We start from the raw sequence: 19,765 nt of genomic DNA, 5'->3' as shown, positions 1-19,765 counted from the left end.
TCATTGTAACATAAATGTTCTCAGCCAGTCGGGCTTCAAAAGGATTCAAAACAATGCTCAAGCAAATAGTCTTCTCATATTAGGGGGGTTGCTTCTTTCCCCTAACCTTCAAAAGGGACAAAGGTATTTTAAAGATCTTCATTTATTTTTAGCCAGACAGACTTCCAGAGGGGTTACAACAATGTTAAAAAAAAGTGGTTCCAATATTAGGGGGTTGCTCCTTTCCTCTTACTTTCAAAAAGGCAAATGTCTTTATTGGGTTCTCCCAAAAATGTAACAGCTTCTCAGTCTTAGTTCTCTAAACCCTGCCTTGGTTTACAATCCTTGATTTGCATGCGAGTCCCTGACTCGCAATACTCAAGGGAGCTTGGTGTACTCTCCTGCCAAATCCCTGTCTTTCACTCTTATAGGGATCCAGACCCTGTTGGCTCTGATTGTCCTTAAGGTTTCAGATCCTTCTGTTCTTGATCTCTCCTTTGGCTACGGGTCCCAGACTCACAATGTAACTTTGAGTTTGCATGGTGTACTTTCCTGCCAAACGTGTAGTTCATTGTTTTCAAACTTGCTTTCCTGTGGAGTGTCAGACTTCCTTTGGTTTTTTAGTTCATTTGAGTAGGGTACCAGACACGCAGTTGTCGTTCACAATAGCCTGGTTCACTCTCCTGCCAAGCTAGAGTGTCTCTTGCCTTGCGTTCACTTGTAATGATTCACTTGTCATGCATTCACTGCTGACTGGGATATGTACTCTCCTGCTTTTCCGTATTTCTCCAGCATGGGGTCTGGCATGGATTCACATGCTCATGAATATTCCCCGTCGTCAGGCTGGGAATCCTCGGTAAAGAAAAAACCAGTATCAGTTTCGTTTCTGATCTGTCTTTCGTAGTAATAACCAATCACTGGTCTCTGCGTCATACTGACCACAGCCAATGACTGCCCTCTACCTAAGCACCGCCTCTGGCAGCCATCTTCAGATTTTTACCGCACGTTCATGTGTTGGGATCCTCGTGCTATTGCTCTCGAGCGTTAGTGCTATTTTTTCGCGCTTTTTCACAAAAACTTCGATTCTTTCGGTCAAAAGAGCCTCAAGCTCCACCGATCCTACATCCGATCAACGGGGACCCGTGTCGGATTCATCTGTGCCCCTCAAGGGTGAAGATTTCGTCGAGCTACACTTCGGAGGACTCCAGAAGCTTCTCAGGCCCGGTCTCGGAGATGGCCCAGGAGAAGGGAAGCTCGACGCCCGGAAAGCTGTTCAGGGCCTGCCCTGGATGCCAGCTGCAGAACGTCTTCAAGGAGGACGAACACTCTTTCTGCCTTTACTGCCTTCATGGGGACAAGACGCACGTGGAGAAGGACTGTGCGTTTTGCGGCAACATGTCGGAACGGACCATGAAGGACCGCCATCAACGTCTCGCCAGCTGGCTGGAGGGTAAGAGCCCGTCTGGCGAGAAGAAGAAGAAATCTGAGCGGTCTTCTAAGACCTTTGAGGGCGCCCCGGCGACGGGGGCCCAACATAAGGCCAAGCACCGCGAGTCCGCTGGCACCGGGAGCGCCGAACGGTCGGGCTCTACGGGCGCCAGGCAGGGCGCACCCTCCCCGGCACCATCAACCACGAGCCAACGCTCTGGGTCGGGTAAGAGGAAGGCCGAGCACCCGGCGAAGCTCCTGGAGAGACCCCGGTCGAGCTCTAAGGCAGAGGAGGAGCGTGGCAGTGCCCCCTCCCTCAAGGATAAGGCGGTGAGCGCACCTAAGGTGGTGAAGGCCTTGATCCATTCGACCAAGCCCTCTATCGAAACGGTCGCGGCGGCCCTGGCCCAGCCTGTGGAGGCTGCACCAGTGGTGGCGGCCTCGGGGCCCAGAATCTCCCTGCCTCCTCGGAGGGAGTCTTCTTTCGTGCCCATCGATAGGACCCCCGTGAAACCCTCCGTGGGGAAGAAGGGGGGGCAGGGCGTCGTCGTAGATTCGGCCTCAACCTCAGAAGAGGAACTGATCGAGGTCTTAAGCCACGGCCTAGGCGTGGAACAAGACCAGCCCGTCGGAATGGGCCCCGACGCAGGTGACGACGACGACATCGTCGAGGATACCGACGGGGCCCCTGCTCGCCCGTCGGATTCCCCTCTGCCAGCGCCGCAAGACAACTCAGCGGCCATTTTGTTGGCTATACAGTCCTTATGCTCCGAGATAAGGACGAGACTACCGTTACCGACGGAGGAACCTCTCCCGTCGGGGGATCCAGAACCGGGACCTTCTGGTGTTCCCCCTACCAAGAAAAGAAGGATCCATCCACCGCCTCCTTTTCAACCGTCGCGCCCCGTCCAGCCCTCCTCCCCGTCCACCCGAGGGGATGATACGGGGACTGACACGGCAGCGACGGGTACGGACGACGAGGCATACGACGAGGATTTTCCGTCGTCGCCTCCCACCAGGGCTTCTCCGCCCGACGAGATTGGATCGTTCCACTCAATGATCGCCAGGGCATCCGAGCTTTTCCAACTCTGCCCTGAGGAGAAGAAAAAGGAAGGCTTCCTTTACCAACGGCGCGAGACCAAGAGGAAGACGGTCCTCGCAGTGCCTCTGTTGGACGACATTTGGGATGAGGGCCTTTCCCTCCTCAAGAACCCTTCCACGACGCCAGCGAAAAGAGACCGGTACGAGAAAAAGTACCGGGTCCCGGACTCGGCCCCCCTATGCCTCCGGGCGCAGCCTACCCCGGACTCCGTCGTCTCCGCGGCAGCCAGGAAGAAAGCGGGGGGGGGTGCGGCCTCCACGTCGACTTCCCCGCCGGACGGCGAGGGAAAGAAATTGGATGCCATGGGACGCAGAGTCATCTCGTCGGCGGCGACGACGATTAAAGCGGCCAACGCCTTGGCTATCGTGGCCCGCTACGACAGGGAACTCTGGTACAAGATAGCTCCCCTGCTGGATTTTCTGCCGGACGACAAGAGGGCGGAGGCCCTTGAGATCCTGCAGGAAGGTGAGGTGGCCTCGGACCACGCCATCACCGTGGCGACGGACATCGCCGACACTGGGTTCCGCCAGATGGGCAACGGCGTTTGCCTTCGACGTCGCGGATGGCTCAAGGCTACGGACTTTCGGCAGGACGTCCAGACCAGGGTCCTGGACATGCCCTTCGACGGGAACAACCTGTTTGGGAAGACAGTGGACGATTCCCTTCAGGCCATCAAGGCGGATACTGAGACGGCCCGGGCCCTTGGAGTACTGCAGCAACGGCGGACGCCCTTTCGGAGCGGCGGAGGCAAGGGCGCCTCCAAAGGTTCCGGCGGCGGTTTCGCTTCCTACCGTCAAGCGGCCCGCTCGTCGTCGCAAGAGGCCTACAGAGGACGAGGCAAGTCTGGCGGACCCCGCCGTCGTCGCCAAGGAGGCCAAGGCGGCAAGGCCGCGTCCAAGCAGGATTGAACCGGCCGTGGGGTCGGGCCCCCACCGAAGCACCCCGGTGGGAGGCCGGCTGGCGGGCTTCGTCAGCGTGTGGGAGTCCATCTCCACCGACCGTTGGGTGCTGGACGCCCTGGCCCGGGGCCACGCGCTCGAGTTTCAAAGAAGGTGCCCGCGCGTCCCCCCCGTGGCCAGGAAAGAACTTCACGTCCCTCAACTTCTCCTGGAGGTAAAGGCGATGCTCAGAAAGGGCGCCATCGAACTCGTCCCAAAGAGGCTTCGGGGCTCCGGAGTCTACTCGCGTTACTTCCTCGTGAAGAAGAAGACGGGAGGATGGCGCCCCATCCTGGACCTGCGACGCCTGAACAAGTTCATCAAGGCGCAGAAGTTCCGGATGGTCACCCTCCAGCACGTCCTGGGTCAGCTGGAGGAAGGAGACTTCCTATCGTCGTTGGATTTGGAGGATGCCTACTTCCACATTCCCATCCTAAAGGGGCACCGAAAATTCCTCAGATTCGTGGTCCAAGGGCGTCATTACCAGTTCAAAGCCCTTCCCTTCGGACTGCGGTCGGCACCCAGGGTTTTCACCAAGTGCCTCGCACCGGTGGCGGCGCAGCTGCGCCGCGAGGGGATTCACGTCTACCCCTACCTGGACGACTGGCTCATCCGCGCCAAGACGAGGGAGCTCGCCGTGGTCCACACGGCAAGGACCGTCCAACTCCTCACGGACCTGGGATTCTCCGTGAACTACGCCAAATCCCACCTGGTGCCCGCGCAAGTCGCACTGTTTCTGGGAGCGAGGCTCGACACAGTGTCCCTTCTGGCCTCCCCGTCGGAGGAGAGGACCAGGACCATCTTGGGCAAGGTGCAACGGATGTTGGTGGCCGACGCGGCCAAGGTGAGGTCCATCAAGTCCCTCCTCGGGATGATGTCTTCCTGCATCTACCTCATTCCCATGTGCAGGCTCCGGATGCGCCCGTTGCAAGAGTTCCTGGATGCGCGCTGGATCCAGACGACGGGCAGCTTCGAGGAAAGGATCAAGCTCGACGAGAGTTTCCGACGAGCGATACGGTGGTGGGGCACCCGCGCGCATCTGACGGCGGGCATGGACTTCCAGACCCCAGCCCACCAGGTGACTGTGACCACGGATGCCTCCCTAGAAGGGTGGGGAGCGCACACCGAAAATCTGCACGCAAGGGGACTCTGGCTCCCGACGGAGAAGTCCCTGCATATCAACGTCCTGGAGCTCCGTGCAGTGTTTTGGGCCCTCAGGTCCTTCCTTCCGTCCCTCAAGGGCAAGGTGGTGAGGATCTTCACCGACAACACCACCACCATGTTTTACATCAGGAAACAGGGCGGAACCAGGTCCCCAGCGCTGTCCAAGGAGGCGCAGGACCTGTGGCATTGGGCCGTCGCCCAAGGGATTCTTCTGGTGCCGTTTCATCTGGCAGGGATAAAAAACACCATCGCCGACTCACTCAGCAGGGAGCTGCGCTCGTGCCACGAGTGGGAACTACGGCAGGATCTGGTGGATCGCCTCTTCCGACGGTGGGGCACACCCCAGATCGACCTGTTCGCGACGGCGACGAACACCAAGTGCCGGAGGTTCGCCAGCAGGTTTCCCCAGACGAGGAGCATGGGCGATGCTTTCTCGTTCCCCTGGGAGGGCCTGTTCCTCTACGCGTTCCCTCCCTTGCCTCTGCTAATCCGGCTCGTCAACCAGCTCAAGAGGTCACGGTGCAGGATGATCCTCGTCGCACCTGCGTGGCCGAGGCAGATATGGTTCCCGGACCTTCTGGACTTGTCGGCGTCCCCGCCAATCAAACTGCCGGCGGACGCGGATCTACTCTCCAGGGAAGGAGGCGCCATCCTCCACCACGACCCGAAGTCGCTGAACTTGCAGGCCTGGCTCCTGCAGCGCTAGAGTTTGGAGGATACGACATACCGGCCGATTGCAGAGAGGTTCTTGCAAAGGCCAGGGCGTCCTCGACTCTTAAATGCTACGGACACAAATGGAAGAGGTTCTCTGTCTGGTGCCACGCACAGAAGATTAACCCTCTACGGATTACGGCTCCCCAAGTGCTGCCGTACCTGCTGACGCTGGCCAAAGCTGGTCTGGCACACGCGTCCATCAAGATTCATCTTGCTGCGATCTCCCGATACACCAGAACCACGGGCCGGACGTCCTTGTGGTCTCATCGTCTGGTGAAAGAGTTCATGAAGGGACTGTTCAGATCGTTCCCGCCGGTGAAGGCTCCGGCCCCGGCGTGGGAGCTCAACGTGGTGCTGACCAAACTCATGGGACCTCCGTTCGAGCCTCTGCACTCGGCCCCGTTGAAGTTTCTATCGTGGAAAACAGCTTTTCTCGTGGCCATCACCTCCGCACGACGAGTGGGAGAGATCCAGGCCCTTTCCTGCAAGGCCCCGTACTTGACTTTCCACGACACGAGGGTAGTGCTCAGGACGCACCCCTCCTTCATGCCCAAGGTACCGTCGGACTTTCATCTCAACGAACCCTTGGTGTTACCTGTGTTCTTCCCGTCGCCTTCGTCGCCGGCTGAGAGGACTTTGCACTCGCTGGATGTAGCTAGAGCGCTGAAGTTCTACGTGGACCGCACGAAAGGTTTTCGGAAGACGTCACAACTCTTTGTGAACTTTGGACCTGTCAATCAGGGGAAGGCTCTCTCGAAGGCTTCCATCTCCAGATGGCTCTCCGGCTGTATCATGTACTGTCACCGGTTGGCAAACCGACCGCTGCCTGGCCGTCCGAGAGCCCATTCCACCAGAGCGATCGCAGCTACCACGGCGTTCCTATCTGGTGTGCCCCTGCTGGACATATGCAGGGCTGCTACGTGGAGGTCGACGCACACCTTCACGAAATTCTACTGCGTCGACCGGGATTCCAGGGAGGAGTCCAGGGTCGGCCAAGCAGTGCTGCGCAACCTGTTCGCCTGAGGTGAGCCTGGTGAGGAGGTAAGATGCTTAATGTTGAGTTGATGTGATGCTTAATGTTGAGCCTTTGCCACCTCCCGTGGTTGTGCATGTGTGTACTGCTATGTATTCTTTATTCATGAGCATGTGAATCCATGCCAGACCCCATGCTGGAGAAGGAACAAGTTACTTACCTGTAACTGTTGTTCTCCAGCATGGGTCTGGCATGGATTCACATGCGAACCCTCCCGCCTACCCCTCTGCGGCTCTTCACTTGGTCATACTGCCACTTCACGTGCTTCCAAATCTGAAGATGGCTGCCAGAGGCGGTGCTTAGGTAGAGGGCAGTCATTGGCTGTGGTCAGTATGACGCAGAGACCAGTGATTGGTTATTACTACGAAAGACAGATCAGAAACGAAACTGATACTGGTTTTTTCTTTACCGAGGATTCCCAGCCTGACGACGGGGAATATTCATGAGCATGTGAATCCATGCCAGACCCATGCTGGAGAACAACAGTTACAGGTAAGTAACTTGTTCCTTCTCCCAGTGTATTAGATCTTTTAGCGGTCCTTTCTGTGCTTTTTCCTGCTTCCCCGTACCTCCTGTTAACACCCATCAGCCTGCGTATCTTCATTGTAAGTTTGCGCCTTCTGGGCTGAGGAGTCCTCATCTCTGTCTCAGTACATGATTTCATATGTGATGAGCTGAAGTCACTCTCACTTAAACCTTTATTTAGAATGCATTAATTAGTTGTATTGGTTTTACATTAGAACATATCAGTACTCTCAGAATAAGTGAAGGAGGAATTTAACACCTGATAAGGTGTAATAGGACTTTCAGTGGGGTAATACAGCGTCTCTTGAAAATGGTCGTCCCTAGTCCCATAAGGGGTTTCCCTTCCCAGGTCATCCTCCCCTTGAGCACCACCCCCAGGGGGATAATTGTACTGTGGACGCACCGCGTTGGCCCCCTGGGAAAAGTCTCCCCGCAGGGGAGAAGGGACGACATCCTCGGATTGGTCACAAAACATAATAAATATAGTCCTGATATTAGGTGGGTGTTGGATGCAATAGCTTAGTTTTATATACATATGGGTGTTTATGCAAATAAAGAAAGGTGCTTGCCGTTTCTTTGTTACAAATGCAATACTATGTAACACCCTAAAATACAACTTTGAAAACTCCATCGTTCACATAAACTTTCGGAAAAATATCTGAAACTGTTTTACTTGCATAAGTGAACCTCACTCTCCAAATGGTTACCCATAAGACAATACAAGTTGTAGCTATTGGTAGAGTTTTCAACATGAGAACATTTCCTTTTTCTGTTGTTATGCCTATGGAAAAAGAGTTGTAATCTGCCACTTAAAGTTCACAAGGCACATTATGGAATTCATTTGTTTTAGGATGAGTATGACAACCCTGCTGGCTTGAACTTGACTGGCACCGTAGAAGCTCACATTGAAAGTTCATCTAAAGAGCATACAGAAATCCCACAGTTTGAGGGAGATGTTAGTAAAATGGAGTTCCCTATCAGCAACGGCACAGTAAAAATCACGGTAAGTTTTTGTTGATTTATCTTTTAAGTATTCACTACATTAGTCAATAAAAAGACAGTATTGATGATGAAGAGGAATGTTTGTGACCAAACTACTGAGATTATCCTAATAATTGTTTTAAACAGTTAGGTATTTTATTATTTAAAATCTCTCTTGTTCATGTCACGACTGCTAGATAGCTGTTTAATTTTCGGGTAAGATTTAGTGAAAGGGGCTGGCTTTGTGTACTTTGATCTTAAAGATAGTTCAGTATGGGGTTTACTCATACGTTCTGTTCCCTTTACTCCATCCTTGTGGAATATGAGCTTTTCCTTTAAATTTAGTATAGTGCACGGGCGTGGCCCTGGGTGTAGGGACGCCCCCTAGGCTCTGGCACCTCACCTCAGCCCCTTTTTTTGCTCAGTCAGAAACGGACCTGGCAGCCGCTGCAAGCATAATATCTCGGTCTTCGCGCGCTTCCCCGTTTTTTATTTTTCTTGATCTTTCACATCCCTTCGGTGTCTCGCCTCCCCGGCATATGTCAGTCATGGGAGGCTTTAGCAGGTGCGCCTTGTGCGATCGTTTCTTCTTGACGTTGGACCCCCACACACTTTGCTTAGAGGTCCTGCGACCCGACCATTGTAGGACACTTGCGCAGCATGCGGTCCCCCCTCGCTCTGCATTAGATGAAGAACCGCTTATCTCGCTGGAGGGAAATCCTCAACACTTCCTCCCCGGTTCATATGAAGGTCTTTGTGGCGAAAGCATCAAAACATGACAAGGTAAGTAATTTCTTCACCAAAGCTCCCCAGTATGGTGATTCCTTCCAGGGGACACCGACTGGAAGGGGCCATTGAGCCTCTTCCACCGGAGGTAGGCCAGAGGCTGTGAAAGTTACCAGCACACGTGCCAAGGAGCTTGGTGGCCCTACTGGGCCTGCCTCCAAGGGGCTTAAAAGCTCTTCTTGCAAGGGGCCCTCAGGCTCTGGATCCAGTCGGAGGACAGACTGTTATTCCGAGGGCATACCGACTACCAGTCCAATCACTGAGGGCAAGGAGACTTTGGCGCTGTCTCCGAAGTCGGTTCTAGGTGCGAAATGACAACCAGTCACGTTGCTGAGGGCATCACGCCTCCCGGAGTCCCCTCCATACTACACCACCTTGCCAATTGGAGGACCCTGCACCGGACGACAGGCACCCGCGCAGTCCCACACAAGACGCAGCACCGAGCTGCTAGATGGCAGCCAAGCATGTGGCAGATCCTTCACGGCTGGCGGCTGGGACAGATGCAAGGCCTCATGGAACTCCCTCTCAGGGCCCTTTCTCACAGGCGGGAGGCAGCGGCAGACCGGTTGTGGTAGATTGGTCCCCCCAGGGGTATGTCTACACTGTTTAGCCTTTGGGCTACCCCTCTCGGGGCGCTAGAGGCAGTGATGATATCAGGGGCCCAAATGGTTGAGAGGGCCCTAGGCCAAATCAGGCGGCGTGCGAGGATCAGTTCTTCGAACGTTTGTTAGTCCTCTTGAGGTCTCAGCAGATGGCAGGCTACTTGAAAGACCTGATTAGAGACGTGGTCCTGCAGATGCTACCCCCAGATCCTCAGCATCTGGGGCCGCCTCTGCAGCCCCCAGGGGGGTCTCTCTACCTCAGTTCCTGGCGGCTCCGCCCACGTTACCTGTGCAGGCCCCTAAACCTCATTTGCCTCCACTCCTGGTGCCACAGGGCACCAGTTTGCAAGGGAGCGCTCCTGACTCTCAATTGGTTTCCTTCGGCCCCCCAAAGCAGATGATGACACGAGGGCGAGGCCTCTATCAAAGCCTTTCACAACCTGCTCCAGGGCATAACATAGTTCCTGGGGGTTCCTCAGCCAGAACAGACTCCGCAGGAACCAGGGGTTCTAGCGTAGGTGCTGGCTCTCAAATTGGCCCCAAGTCTGACATCCCAATCCAGAAGGATGTGCTCTCCTGACTAGTCCTGACGGCCTGGCTACTGATCAGCTAAAGCTCAGGTCAGTTTAATTGTCGGCAGATAATTGGAATATAGTACTGGAGGCTAGGAAGCCATCTACCCGCTCTCAATACAGGAGCAAGTGGACCAGATTCCGTCTTGTGGCCCTGCAGAGGCAAACCTCATGGGAGGCAATTAGCAACACAGCAACTTGGGCCACACCTTTAGCTTTTTGCAGGCACTATACATTGGACATTCTCTTCAGAAGAGATGCAGAGTTCGGACAGGCAGTTTTCAGGAATATATTTGCCTCGAGTAGAGCTCTTTTTCTCCACCCAGGTTGTTTTGGTTTGGTGGAATGTCTCACAAGGATCGAGGGGAGGGGACGGGACGTGTAAGTAAAAAGAGTTTACTCACTGTAGTGACTAGAGTACTCATACTTCTAAGACCCCTTTCCTCCATATGTTGCACCCACCTTCCCCACTAGTATGCCAGGGGCAAAAATTGTTAGTACCACCAGGTTTACAAGTGTCCGATGTGTCAAAAGGGGACTGAGGTGAGGCGTCGAAGGGCGGGGCCTACGGGGCGTTCTTACGCATAGGGCCACACCCCTGTGCGCTATACTAAATTTTAAGGGGAAGCTCATATTTTTCGATGCCAAAAGGTTAGGGTACCGTCTGCCCACAGGGATGGAGGAAAGGGGAGTTGGGACTGAGTACTCTAGTCAGAGTGAGTAACGTTTATTTTATTTATTTATTTATTTTGGTTTCTACAAACCTTTTAAATACATGTCACATCACATTTAGTCATTAACTTAAAATGTCATCAATCATTTTCTTTTACATAAAAGTCAGATTCTAATCCAGCAGTTATGACGCTGATCTAATGACAGTTAGTTTAGAATTTCTTCAAGAATTTAATTGTTGCTATTATCAGACTGGTGTTTCAGCCAGATATAATTCTGTTCCCCCAGTCCTTTGCTGAGAGTGAAGGCATCTTTCCCACAAACGTATCAAAATAAATCGATCTTTCTAGTCGCAATGCTGGGCAAGTAATTAACAGATGTCTCGATGTTTCACAGATCTCCACGCGTTTACAAAATCTACAACCCACGCTGGTAAATGGGATCTTGTTCCATTATAATAGAATTTGACCCGTTGGCAACACGTTAAGCCGAAATCTCAGAAATAACTCTTGAATGTGTTTTGAGGGAACTTGTTTCAGATACTGTGGTATGTCATTTAACGATCGTCTTTTAGATTGTTTATCAATGCGCATTTTGCTATTAAAGTTTTTGGTTTGTGTCATTATCCAGTCCTAATCTTTCAATTTCCTTTCTGGGTTTATTTTGAGTATCTCTTTAGAGCCTCCAAGATCTTCCAACCGAGTTTGGCACGTTGGCTTCCATTGATCAAATAAAGGTTATTTTCTCTTGTTTGTTTCTGTCCTCAGTATTTCAAAATGTGCAGAATAATCCTCCATTATACACTTCCTAAACAGGGAGAGAGATTTCCATAATATGTGTGCTTCCAAGGATTGGAGTCCCAACTCGTATCTAATGAGACTCACTGTGTTACCCTAGGTAGGGATAGAACTCCTTTCCAAAAGAGAACCTCAAGTAATATCCATGATTTCCAATGTAAGTTAAGCATGGTTGCAGCCCCATAGGTTACAGTCAGGACCACCTTCTGCCTATAGAAAGCAATTGCAGGGATTAATGTGTATTTACAATACTTCTTGATGATTATGATAGTTTGTAAGGATAGCTTCTTGATTTTCTGATGCAACACCTCCATCCATTGTTTTTCATTCACGCTACAATTGTACAACACACCCAGATACACAATGGAATTTACTTGGCTAAGTTGTTGGTTTCCAATTTTCCATTTAAATAATTGAACTTCTGCCTTGTTTGGATCCAAGTTCCAAGATGCAGTTTTTTTACATTTATCCTCAGATTGTTGTTCATTGTGTACTCTTCCAAGGCATTCAACCTCCTCTGTAACCCAATCTGGGTCTGGTAGATAATGACCATATCGTACGCATAAAGAATCCATGACATATGGCATTCAGATATTTTCGGAGGGAAGCCTGCAACACGGCTTTGTGATTCTAGAAAATCTGATAAGTATAAATTGAAGAGAATTGATGCAAGTGGAAACCCTTGTTTTAATCCCCTAGATGTTGGGATTTTTGCAGTTAGTTCTCCCTGGTTTTTTAACATGAATACAATGCCATGATGGCAACTAGTAGGTTTGTTGGACAGTTCCAGGTTTCCAATTTATGCCACAATCTCTTTCTATCCACACTACTGAATGCCTGTTCGAGATCAATAAAGGCGAGGAAATATTCGATTTTTTTTGTATGGCATTCAATTTAAGAATATTTAGTATAAATAAATTCAGCAATGTGCCAACACCCTTAATGAAGCCTGTTTGTCGGTCATCCAGCTTACTATTCTTTCTGCCCATGTTGTCAATTCCTGCAGAAGGAAGGAGCAGAAAATCTTACTCAACACATCCGATAGAGCTATTGGTCTGTAATGTTTAGGATTTCCACATTGCCCTTTTTTAAATATGGGTACTACTAATGCATTGGTCCAGGAGGATGGTATTTGTCTTCGTTGTACAATTCTTTGAAACAAGATTAGTATAAAATTGGCCCATAGGTTTGGATTCTCTTTTAACATGCAGTTGGTTAAACAATCCGGGCCGGCTGCATTTGATGTCTTCAGTTTACTAATCATTCTCAGAATATCATTGATGTTCCAATTACAATTCCATGCGTTAAATGATGGTTCCACACAGATAATATGGACACAGGGGCAGCATACAACTGCGTATAGTGGATCATCCTTTGATCTTCTGATACATCGGAGATTAGTAGACTATCCTGGAATTTTCCATTGTTATTTAATAGTTCCCATAAATACCTGGTGTTTTGTTTGGCAATTGATTTCATTATGGTTTCGGCATCATGGTGAGCTTGCATTGATATATATGCCAGTTAACTAGAGCAATCTTCCCTTGGCATGCTCCAACACAGGATAAGCAGTTACTAAAAAAAAAAAAAAAGGTTTAAAAATGTCGTTTTCAACAAATGCCTGGGTGGCACTTCAAGAGGCAATCAATAATATAAGTAAAAGGCAATTTTGGTAGTTAGTCACTCAAGAATTCAACTCAACACCTAGGCCATCACGTTGCCCCAAGCGCCACTTGTCTCGCTAGACACCGTCCACCCCTCTCCTCCCTGCCACTATGTACAGCTGTACCCCTCCTCTGTGCCCCTCTGTATCCTACTCCCCGCTGTATATCTGTTCTGTTGATACCTCTTAAAAGCGTTCTCTGGTATGCATCTGTATTATTGTGTACTCCTGCAAAGCACCCCATTGCTTCTCAAAGCTAGTTCCACTCTCAATAAATAGCATATTAATAATAATTAAAGAATTGGGTAATTGAGTGACCACCATTTTTGATAACATGAGTGAGGGTTGTTGGGTGAACGAGTTGAAGAAAGTATGGTGCTCATTTCGCGTTTGGCGGTATACAGTGAAAGTGGAGGTAACGGAATTCATGGCAGTTTTACCACACTGCTGAATAAGGACATGGCACTAATTCCACCAGCAGAATTACTGCCAACATCTAGGGGAATTAGCCCCGATTCTAATTCCGCTGGCTGAATTACTGCCAAGTTTGTAAACGGTATTTCCGCTTTATCACATGTCAAAATACTTCCGAAATACCACTGAAATTGGGCGTTAATTCCACAGAAAACCCAGTGCAGTTACCTCCACCTAGAAGGTGGAGGTAAATGCATGCAGCTACTGGAAAACAAGTCATGGCTGCTCCCATATCTACTCTGAAAGACTACGAAAGGCCTACACCTGACACAAACGCACTTTCCAACACCATGGAACTAACTGGGCCATGCAGCACCTCCTCCTCCACATTGAGCTGCAGAGGCAGGAACAGCAGCATAGGGCACAGGGAGGAGGAGATGCCATGCAAGGCGAGGGCACATTCTCCAGGTCAGGCCCTTACCCTGGAAAGTAACTGATATGGGGTTATCTCTTCCCTCTATATGGTAGAGTGGAGGCACAGAGTACCACAGCCAAGGTTCTCTATATGGTAGCTTGGATGAGCAACCAAGGCTTAAGCTCTCTAGGGGTGATGCGGGATGGTTCTTAAGTACAGTGAAGTCCCCAAGCCCCCACAAAGGAATGTCCACACACTATGTTATGTGCTAACACAGTTCTTTATATAAAAATAAGGTTCAGAGATATATACACAATTAATAATACACTTTGTACACTGGTAATTCTAATATGGCAAATATACAATGTCTGTGTGTTACCGGTTAGGAATGATTTCTATTTATGGGTAATGTTTCCTCCAGTTGTGAACCCCCCAACTTTTTGCTTTTGTCTGACCATCCTAGCCTGACTTTTACCAGTGGAGCCCAGTCTTCTGCTGTCTTCTGCTGGGCTTTTGCTCATTTTGTTATGGGGAAACTGACATGCCCTTCAGACTGTCAGTACTGGGAGACTGTTTCCCCTAGTCTTTCACTCTGTTGCTATTTCTTAGTAACATTTTTTCAATGCACAATGTACCTTCCAGTACAAGGCCCTAGACACCCTCAAAGGGGTTTTGGTGAATGTACAAGTGTGCCCAGGACAGCGCTTGTGGCAGCAGTTACTTTTAAAGCATTTTCTGACTCAAACCGTGTTTGGCCCAGGACAGTGGCAGTGCCTAAAATGGGCATGCCACAAGGTCCTTTGTTATGTGCTTTCGCCATTTTGTCCCTTTGCCTTCCCCAGCTCGAGCAGACCAGGGAAAGTCCTTATTTGGTCATGCAGACCCCTGCGCAAACCGAAGCTTTTGCGGGCTTCTGCATGCCTTGGGGGTGTGTGTGTGTGTGTGCGCCCAGGATGTGGGCTGGAGCTGTCTAGTTCCAATACACATCCTGGGTGCCAGGATGTCTGGTGTGCTGGGATGACTGGGACCACCGTGGTCCGTCCATGTCTGGAATGGTTGAATGTGAGCAGATCTCTTATTGGTTTCTCTTCGTTTTGGCGCGAAGGAGATTTTACATAAGAGAAGGCACCCTAAACCTAGTCCAGGTTGATCTTCTGAGTTCACTCCGAACTTAGTAAAGGAGCCAAGTATCCTGAACCGAAGAAGCAGATCTATGGAACCGCTGGTGACCTGCTGGAAGGTTTGGCACCCGGACCCTGCTTTTGTCCCGTTGGAGCCCCGGTTTCTCATCGATCGCAGAAGGCCTGCAAGGACACTTCGACCCGTTGGAGTAGTGGGACTAACTTCTCTCAACACTTCCTGCTTAACCTGTAAGCAAGCCTTTTTTCTGAAGTGTTCCTGGACCGCCCAGTGAACTGACCAGCTCGTACAGGACCTTTTGCCCTGGAACTGCCGCTGTCTCGAGTTTTGACCTGAGCCTTTGGGGACCGTAAGCTCCTGGTAGAAGGCACTCTCCCGCCGAATTTCGTACACCTAGCATTCCTAGATCTGGAATTAGGAGAGTCCACCTGAACCCAAGCATACGCAGTTCCGGTGTCACCCCGCAGTGGTGATGAACTTCGTGGGTGCCTTGCTGCTGTGCCCCCCTCTGCCCTAAAACGAGCTGCAGTGGAACTGGCCCGATCCCTTCACCAAAAGTGGAGAAATTGGCACTGTCCCGCCACGGACTGAGGTCCTGTAACGCATACCCTGAAAGCCGTGGAGAAGCGCAACTGCAGGATTCAAACCTGCGAGCGAACTGGACTCGACTGCAAAGTTTGGCCCGTAGTGCGTAAAGGGTCGGTAAGTACTTTCAACCCTTAACGATGGCCCCTGACGTATCCATAGACTTTTACGCAGGAGTGTCCCCCAAGGGCCTCTCTCCTTTAAGGTAGCCAGTGCTACCAACCTATTCCCGATTCCTGGAAATCGCTCTGCCTTCTTGTGGAGACCCTCCTTTAATAGTGGAATTTTATTCTTCATCAGTCTACCCACTTTCCTGAGTCACTACAGCCCCTTGAAAAGACCACCGCACGATCGAGTACTCCAGAACTGAATGTACTTTTGAGCACAAGGCTCCACACTTTCTAGGGACTGAAATGCCTATGAGTTAGGGTTTGAATTGTTGAAGGACTGCCTAAAGTATATTCACACTGTATGACTCCTTTCTGTTTCAGGTTGTGGATCTCTACTTTTGTAATATTCTTTTAGGCCAATAGTTATTGTACATATTTTTCCTAGTTAGTGTTGTGTCAGTTATGTTAATATTGTCGAGTTTTACTTTGTGTTTGAGTTAAAAGGCCTTTAATAAATGTATATGTATTTTCGATAAATATACACCTTACTGAGAGTAATTTGTGTTGTTGTTTACTGTGTGTGCTCATTGTGGGCTTTCAATCACCCTCACCCCTCCTGAGACTTAGTCTTGGCCACCGCCAATGCTACCTTAATTGGTCTGGCGTGTACAGAAGGTTAACTTGTTCCAAGAAACTAGGCTGGCCTTCTGAACCTCTGCCCCACCAGCTCATAGTTCAGATATCCATCTTCACAAATTGCTGAACAGTGGTGGGATAGGATCAAAGGTAACCAGTGTTACACACTGGTAAAGGTACCCAGATTACACTTACCCGGAACACGTAGTGACCTTAGTAGAAACTTAACTGTAAAGGCTAACGACCTATCTTAAAACATGGAAGCAATAACTAACGTAACCTTGAATGATTACAAATCAGAGACACTGAGAATGTTGTGTACCGAGAGAGGCTTATCCGCTCAAGGTACCAAAGGGCAAATCATCCAAAGGATCATGGATTGGCAAAAGGCTCAGCTCAATGCCATTAGCTTAGATGAGAGTGCAGAAGGTGGTGGGGCTTCTCTCACTGACAGTTCCAGCAGAGCTGTCGCTGCCCTCATCCATAGGGTCCATGAAGACCGGGATGAAGTAGAGTCCCACGTTTTGTCTGTTGGCTCTGATGCTGAAGCCATGCTTGAATTCAAGAGTTGAGCAAGCAGAAAAACACAAGGACAGGTATCACCATTTGGAATTGGCTAAGATTCAGGCTGCAACTGGCTCCACCAAGGGATCTGGACATGGGTCTGTGTCCTCCTCCTTATCCTCTGCTCAGTATGTATGATGAAAAGAATGACATAATGGACTAGTTAACTGCATTTGAGTATGCATGTGAAGTACAAGAGGTTGTGGATGCTGACAGGATTGCATGGTTGCTCAGTCGACTACCCCATTCTGGCTGCAGTGCTATTATGGAAATATAAAAGACTGATAGAGTAGACGTTTGCAAAATTGAAACAAACGCTCATCTTAAAGTTTTGGAAGACTCCTGCTCAATACCTGAAGAGATTTAGAGAGTACAAAAAGAAAGAAGGTAACACTTGAGTGTCCTATGTTAATGATGCCTTGAAAAACTTGACTGGCTGGGTTGAAGGCTATAACGTCTCCACCGTTGAGTGTATGATATGTTTGGTCACGCTCGAAAATATTTTTGCATGTTGTTCCCCTGAGCTTAAGCAGCACTTGGCTGATTCAAAGGAGATAGATCCTAAGAAGCTGGCCAGTGCCGCAGATTTGTGGGTGTCACACAGTGTGTCCCATAAGGACAAGACTACTCCTGGTAAGTGGGAGGAGGGGAAAAAGAACAAAGATAAGGACGGTGCACGATCTGATGAAACTACCTCCCAAAAGAGCCACAAAACGAAAAACAAGGGTAAGTCCCAAGAGAATGTGTAGGGTAATGGGAGTTATACTCCCAGGCAGAACTCTGGTTACAGTAAGTCTCCCTATGTCCCAAGACCCAGTGGATCTTGTGTGGCTTGTGGAGCAAATGACCATGTGAAGGGGGACCCCAGATGTAAGGTCAAAACCTTGGGGATCCACTCTGTGAGTTTGGCCTTCCCCTTCTATGAGGAGGAAGAGATCACAGGGTCATCCTTCTCCTCAGACTCTTTTGCCAGTGGGATATAATCTGAGGTAGTCCTAGTTTCCCTGGGTTCCTGGGAGCCTAAAGTCTCATAGGCTTGTGCTAGCATTCCAGACAATACTGAGCACTGCTTTAAAGACAGTGTGCTAATCAATGGAGTAGATATTCCTGCCCTTGGGGATAATGGGGCCAGCAGAACTGTGGTGGATTCCACTTTGGTAAATCGAGAGCAGCGTGCCAGAGCTCCCCTGATACCCACCAATTTAGCGAATGGTCCCGCTCTCAAGTTCCCATTAATGCCTGTCAATCTTACTATCAATGGTACAATGGTCAGGATTCCGGTGAGCATACAGAGGCAAGTCCCAGGTAAGGTCCTGCTGGGGTATGATCTCAGGGACTTGGGTCGTGTGGGTGAGACAGCAGAGAGACCATGCACAAGGTCACAAACAAGGGCTGCCTTAGCCAAGACCAAGGCAAGGCCCAAGCCAAAGGGGAAACCCATGGCTAAAGGAGTCAAGACAGACAAAAGAGGGAATGAAAATATTCCCCCTAACTCACCTACCACTTAGGTGGAGGTAGTTGGCCAAACACCTCAGCCTGACGAGGAAGAGGTGTTGCCTGAAATTCTCAATCCCCATGACCATCCTGAACTCCAAAGTTTATTGGCTGAAGGTGGTCCTGATAGGGTTGAGTTTAGTAAGGGCCAACAAGGGTGCCCATCTTTGGAAGGTCTTGGGAGACGGGTCTGCTCCCAGCTTGAGGGTGAACTTCCTGGGAAGCATAGGCTCTATTGGGAAAGTGGGCTCCTGTACAGTGAGCCCACAGAGTCTACAGAAGCAGACTATAGGAGGTTGGTGGTTCCCCTTCATGTAAGACCCTTCCTCTTGCAGCTGGTACATAAAGCCCTCCTTGCTGGTCAACTTGGCATCAAGAGAACCAAGCAAAGGTTAGTCATGCACTTCTTCTGGCCCAAGATGGGGGTCCAGGTAGAAAGTCACTACAGGAGTTGTGCCACCTGCCAGGTATCTGGGAAAAGTGGCACAACAATCAATTCTCCATTGGTACCACTCCCAATTGTGGGGGTACCATTTGAAAGGGTAGGGATTGACATTGTTGGTCCCCTTGACCCTCAGACATCCTCAGGCAATAGGTTTATCCTGGTGCTGGCCAATCTGCCATCAGGTATCCTGAGACCATCCCATTAAAAACAGTAACTGCCAGGTAATTTGCTAAAGCTGTGCTTGGCATCTTCACTAGGGTTGGCATCCCTAAAGAAGTTGTGTCTGATAGAGGCAGCAACTTCAAGTCCAAGTACATGCAAACCATGTGGAATGAGTGTAGGGTTACGTATACGTTTTCCTCAGAATATCACCCCGAAACCAATGGCTTAGTTGAGAGGAACAATAGAACCCTCAAAAGCATGATTGGGGCTCTGGAAGGGCCCCAGAGGAGAAAATGGGATCTCCTTCTTTCATGCTTACATTTTGCCTACAGAGAGGTACCTCAAGAGGGGGTTGGCTTCAGACCCTTCAGACTTCTTTTTGGTCACCCTGTTAGGGGACCCTTGGCTATAGTCAAGGAGGGACGGGAGATGCCTACTCCCCCTCACACTACCAATTTAGTGGACTATGTGCTAGGACTGAGGAAGATAATGGTCCTCCTAATGGCTCTGGTCAGTGATGAGTTGAAGGCTGGGCAAGCTCTGGTGAACACTGGTATGACCAGAAAGCTTCCCTCGTCAACTTTACACCAGGCCAGCAAGTCCTGATCATGAACCCTATAATGCCTAGAGCTTTGCAGGATAAATAGCCAGGCCCTTACTCAATAGTGGAGCCACTGGGTGAGGTAAACTATTAAGTGGACCTTGGAAGGGCTGGACAAGCTCCAAACATGTTACATGTGTATAGGCTGAAGGCTTTCATCCCTAGGATTGAGATTGCTGCACTGCTCTTGGCATCAGATGTAGAGGAGGAGGAGTCTGAACCTCTTCCTGACCTGTTCCAAGG

General features: G+C 50.1%; 1 protein-coding gene across 2 annotated transcripts in view; it reads left to right on the top strand.

Annotated features, from left to right (window-relative positions):
• Positions 1 to 19,765, top strand: part of SMCHD1 (structural maintenance of chromosomes flexible hinge domain containing 1) — a 3,133,956-nt gene that overhangs the window by 2,483,398 nt on the left and 630,793 nt on the right. For both annotated transcript variants that reach the window (XM_069620859.1, XM_069620860.1), the window contains exon 37: positions 7,734 to 7,886. In XM_069620859.1, the coding sequence (XP_069476960.1) occupies positions 7,734 to 7,886 (153 nt within the window). The remainder of the gene's footprint in view (positions 1 to 7,733; positions 7,887 to 19,765) is intronic.

Source organism: Ambystoma mexicanum, chromosome 5q (genome assembly GCF_040938575.1).
Source record: "Ambystoma mexicanum isolate Mex_15411 chromosome 5q, UKY_AmexF1_1, whole genome shotgun sequence".
Lineage (NCBI taxonomy): Eukaryota > Metazoa > Chordata > Amphibia > Caudata > Ambystomatidae > Ambystoma > Ambystoma mexicanum.
Note: the sequence above shows the minus strand (reverse complement) of the source record. Positions and strands in the feature narration are given on the sequence as shown.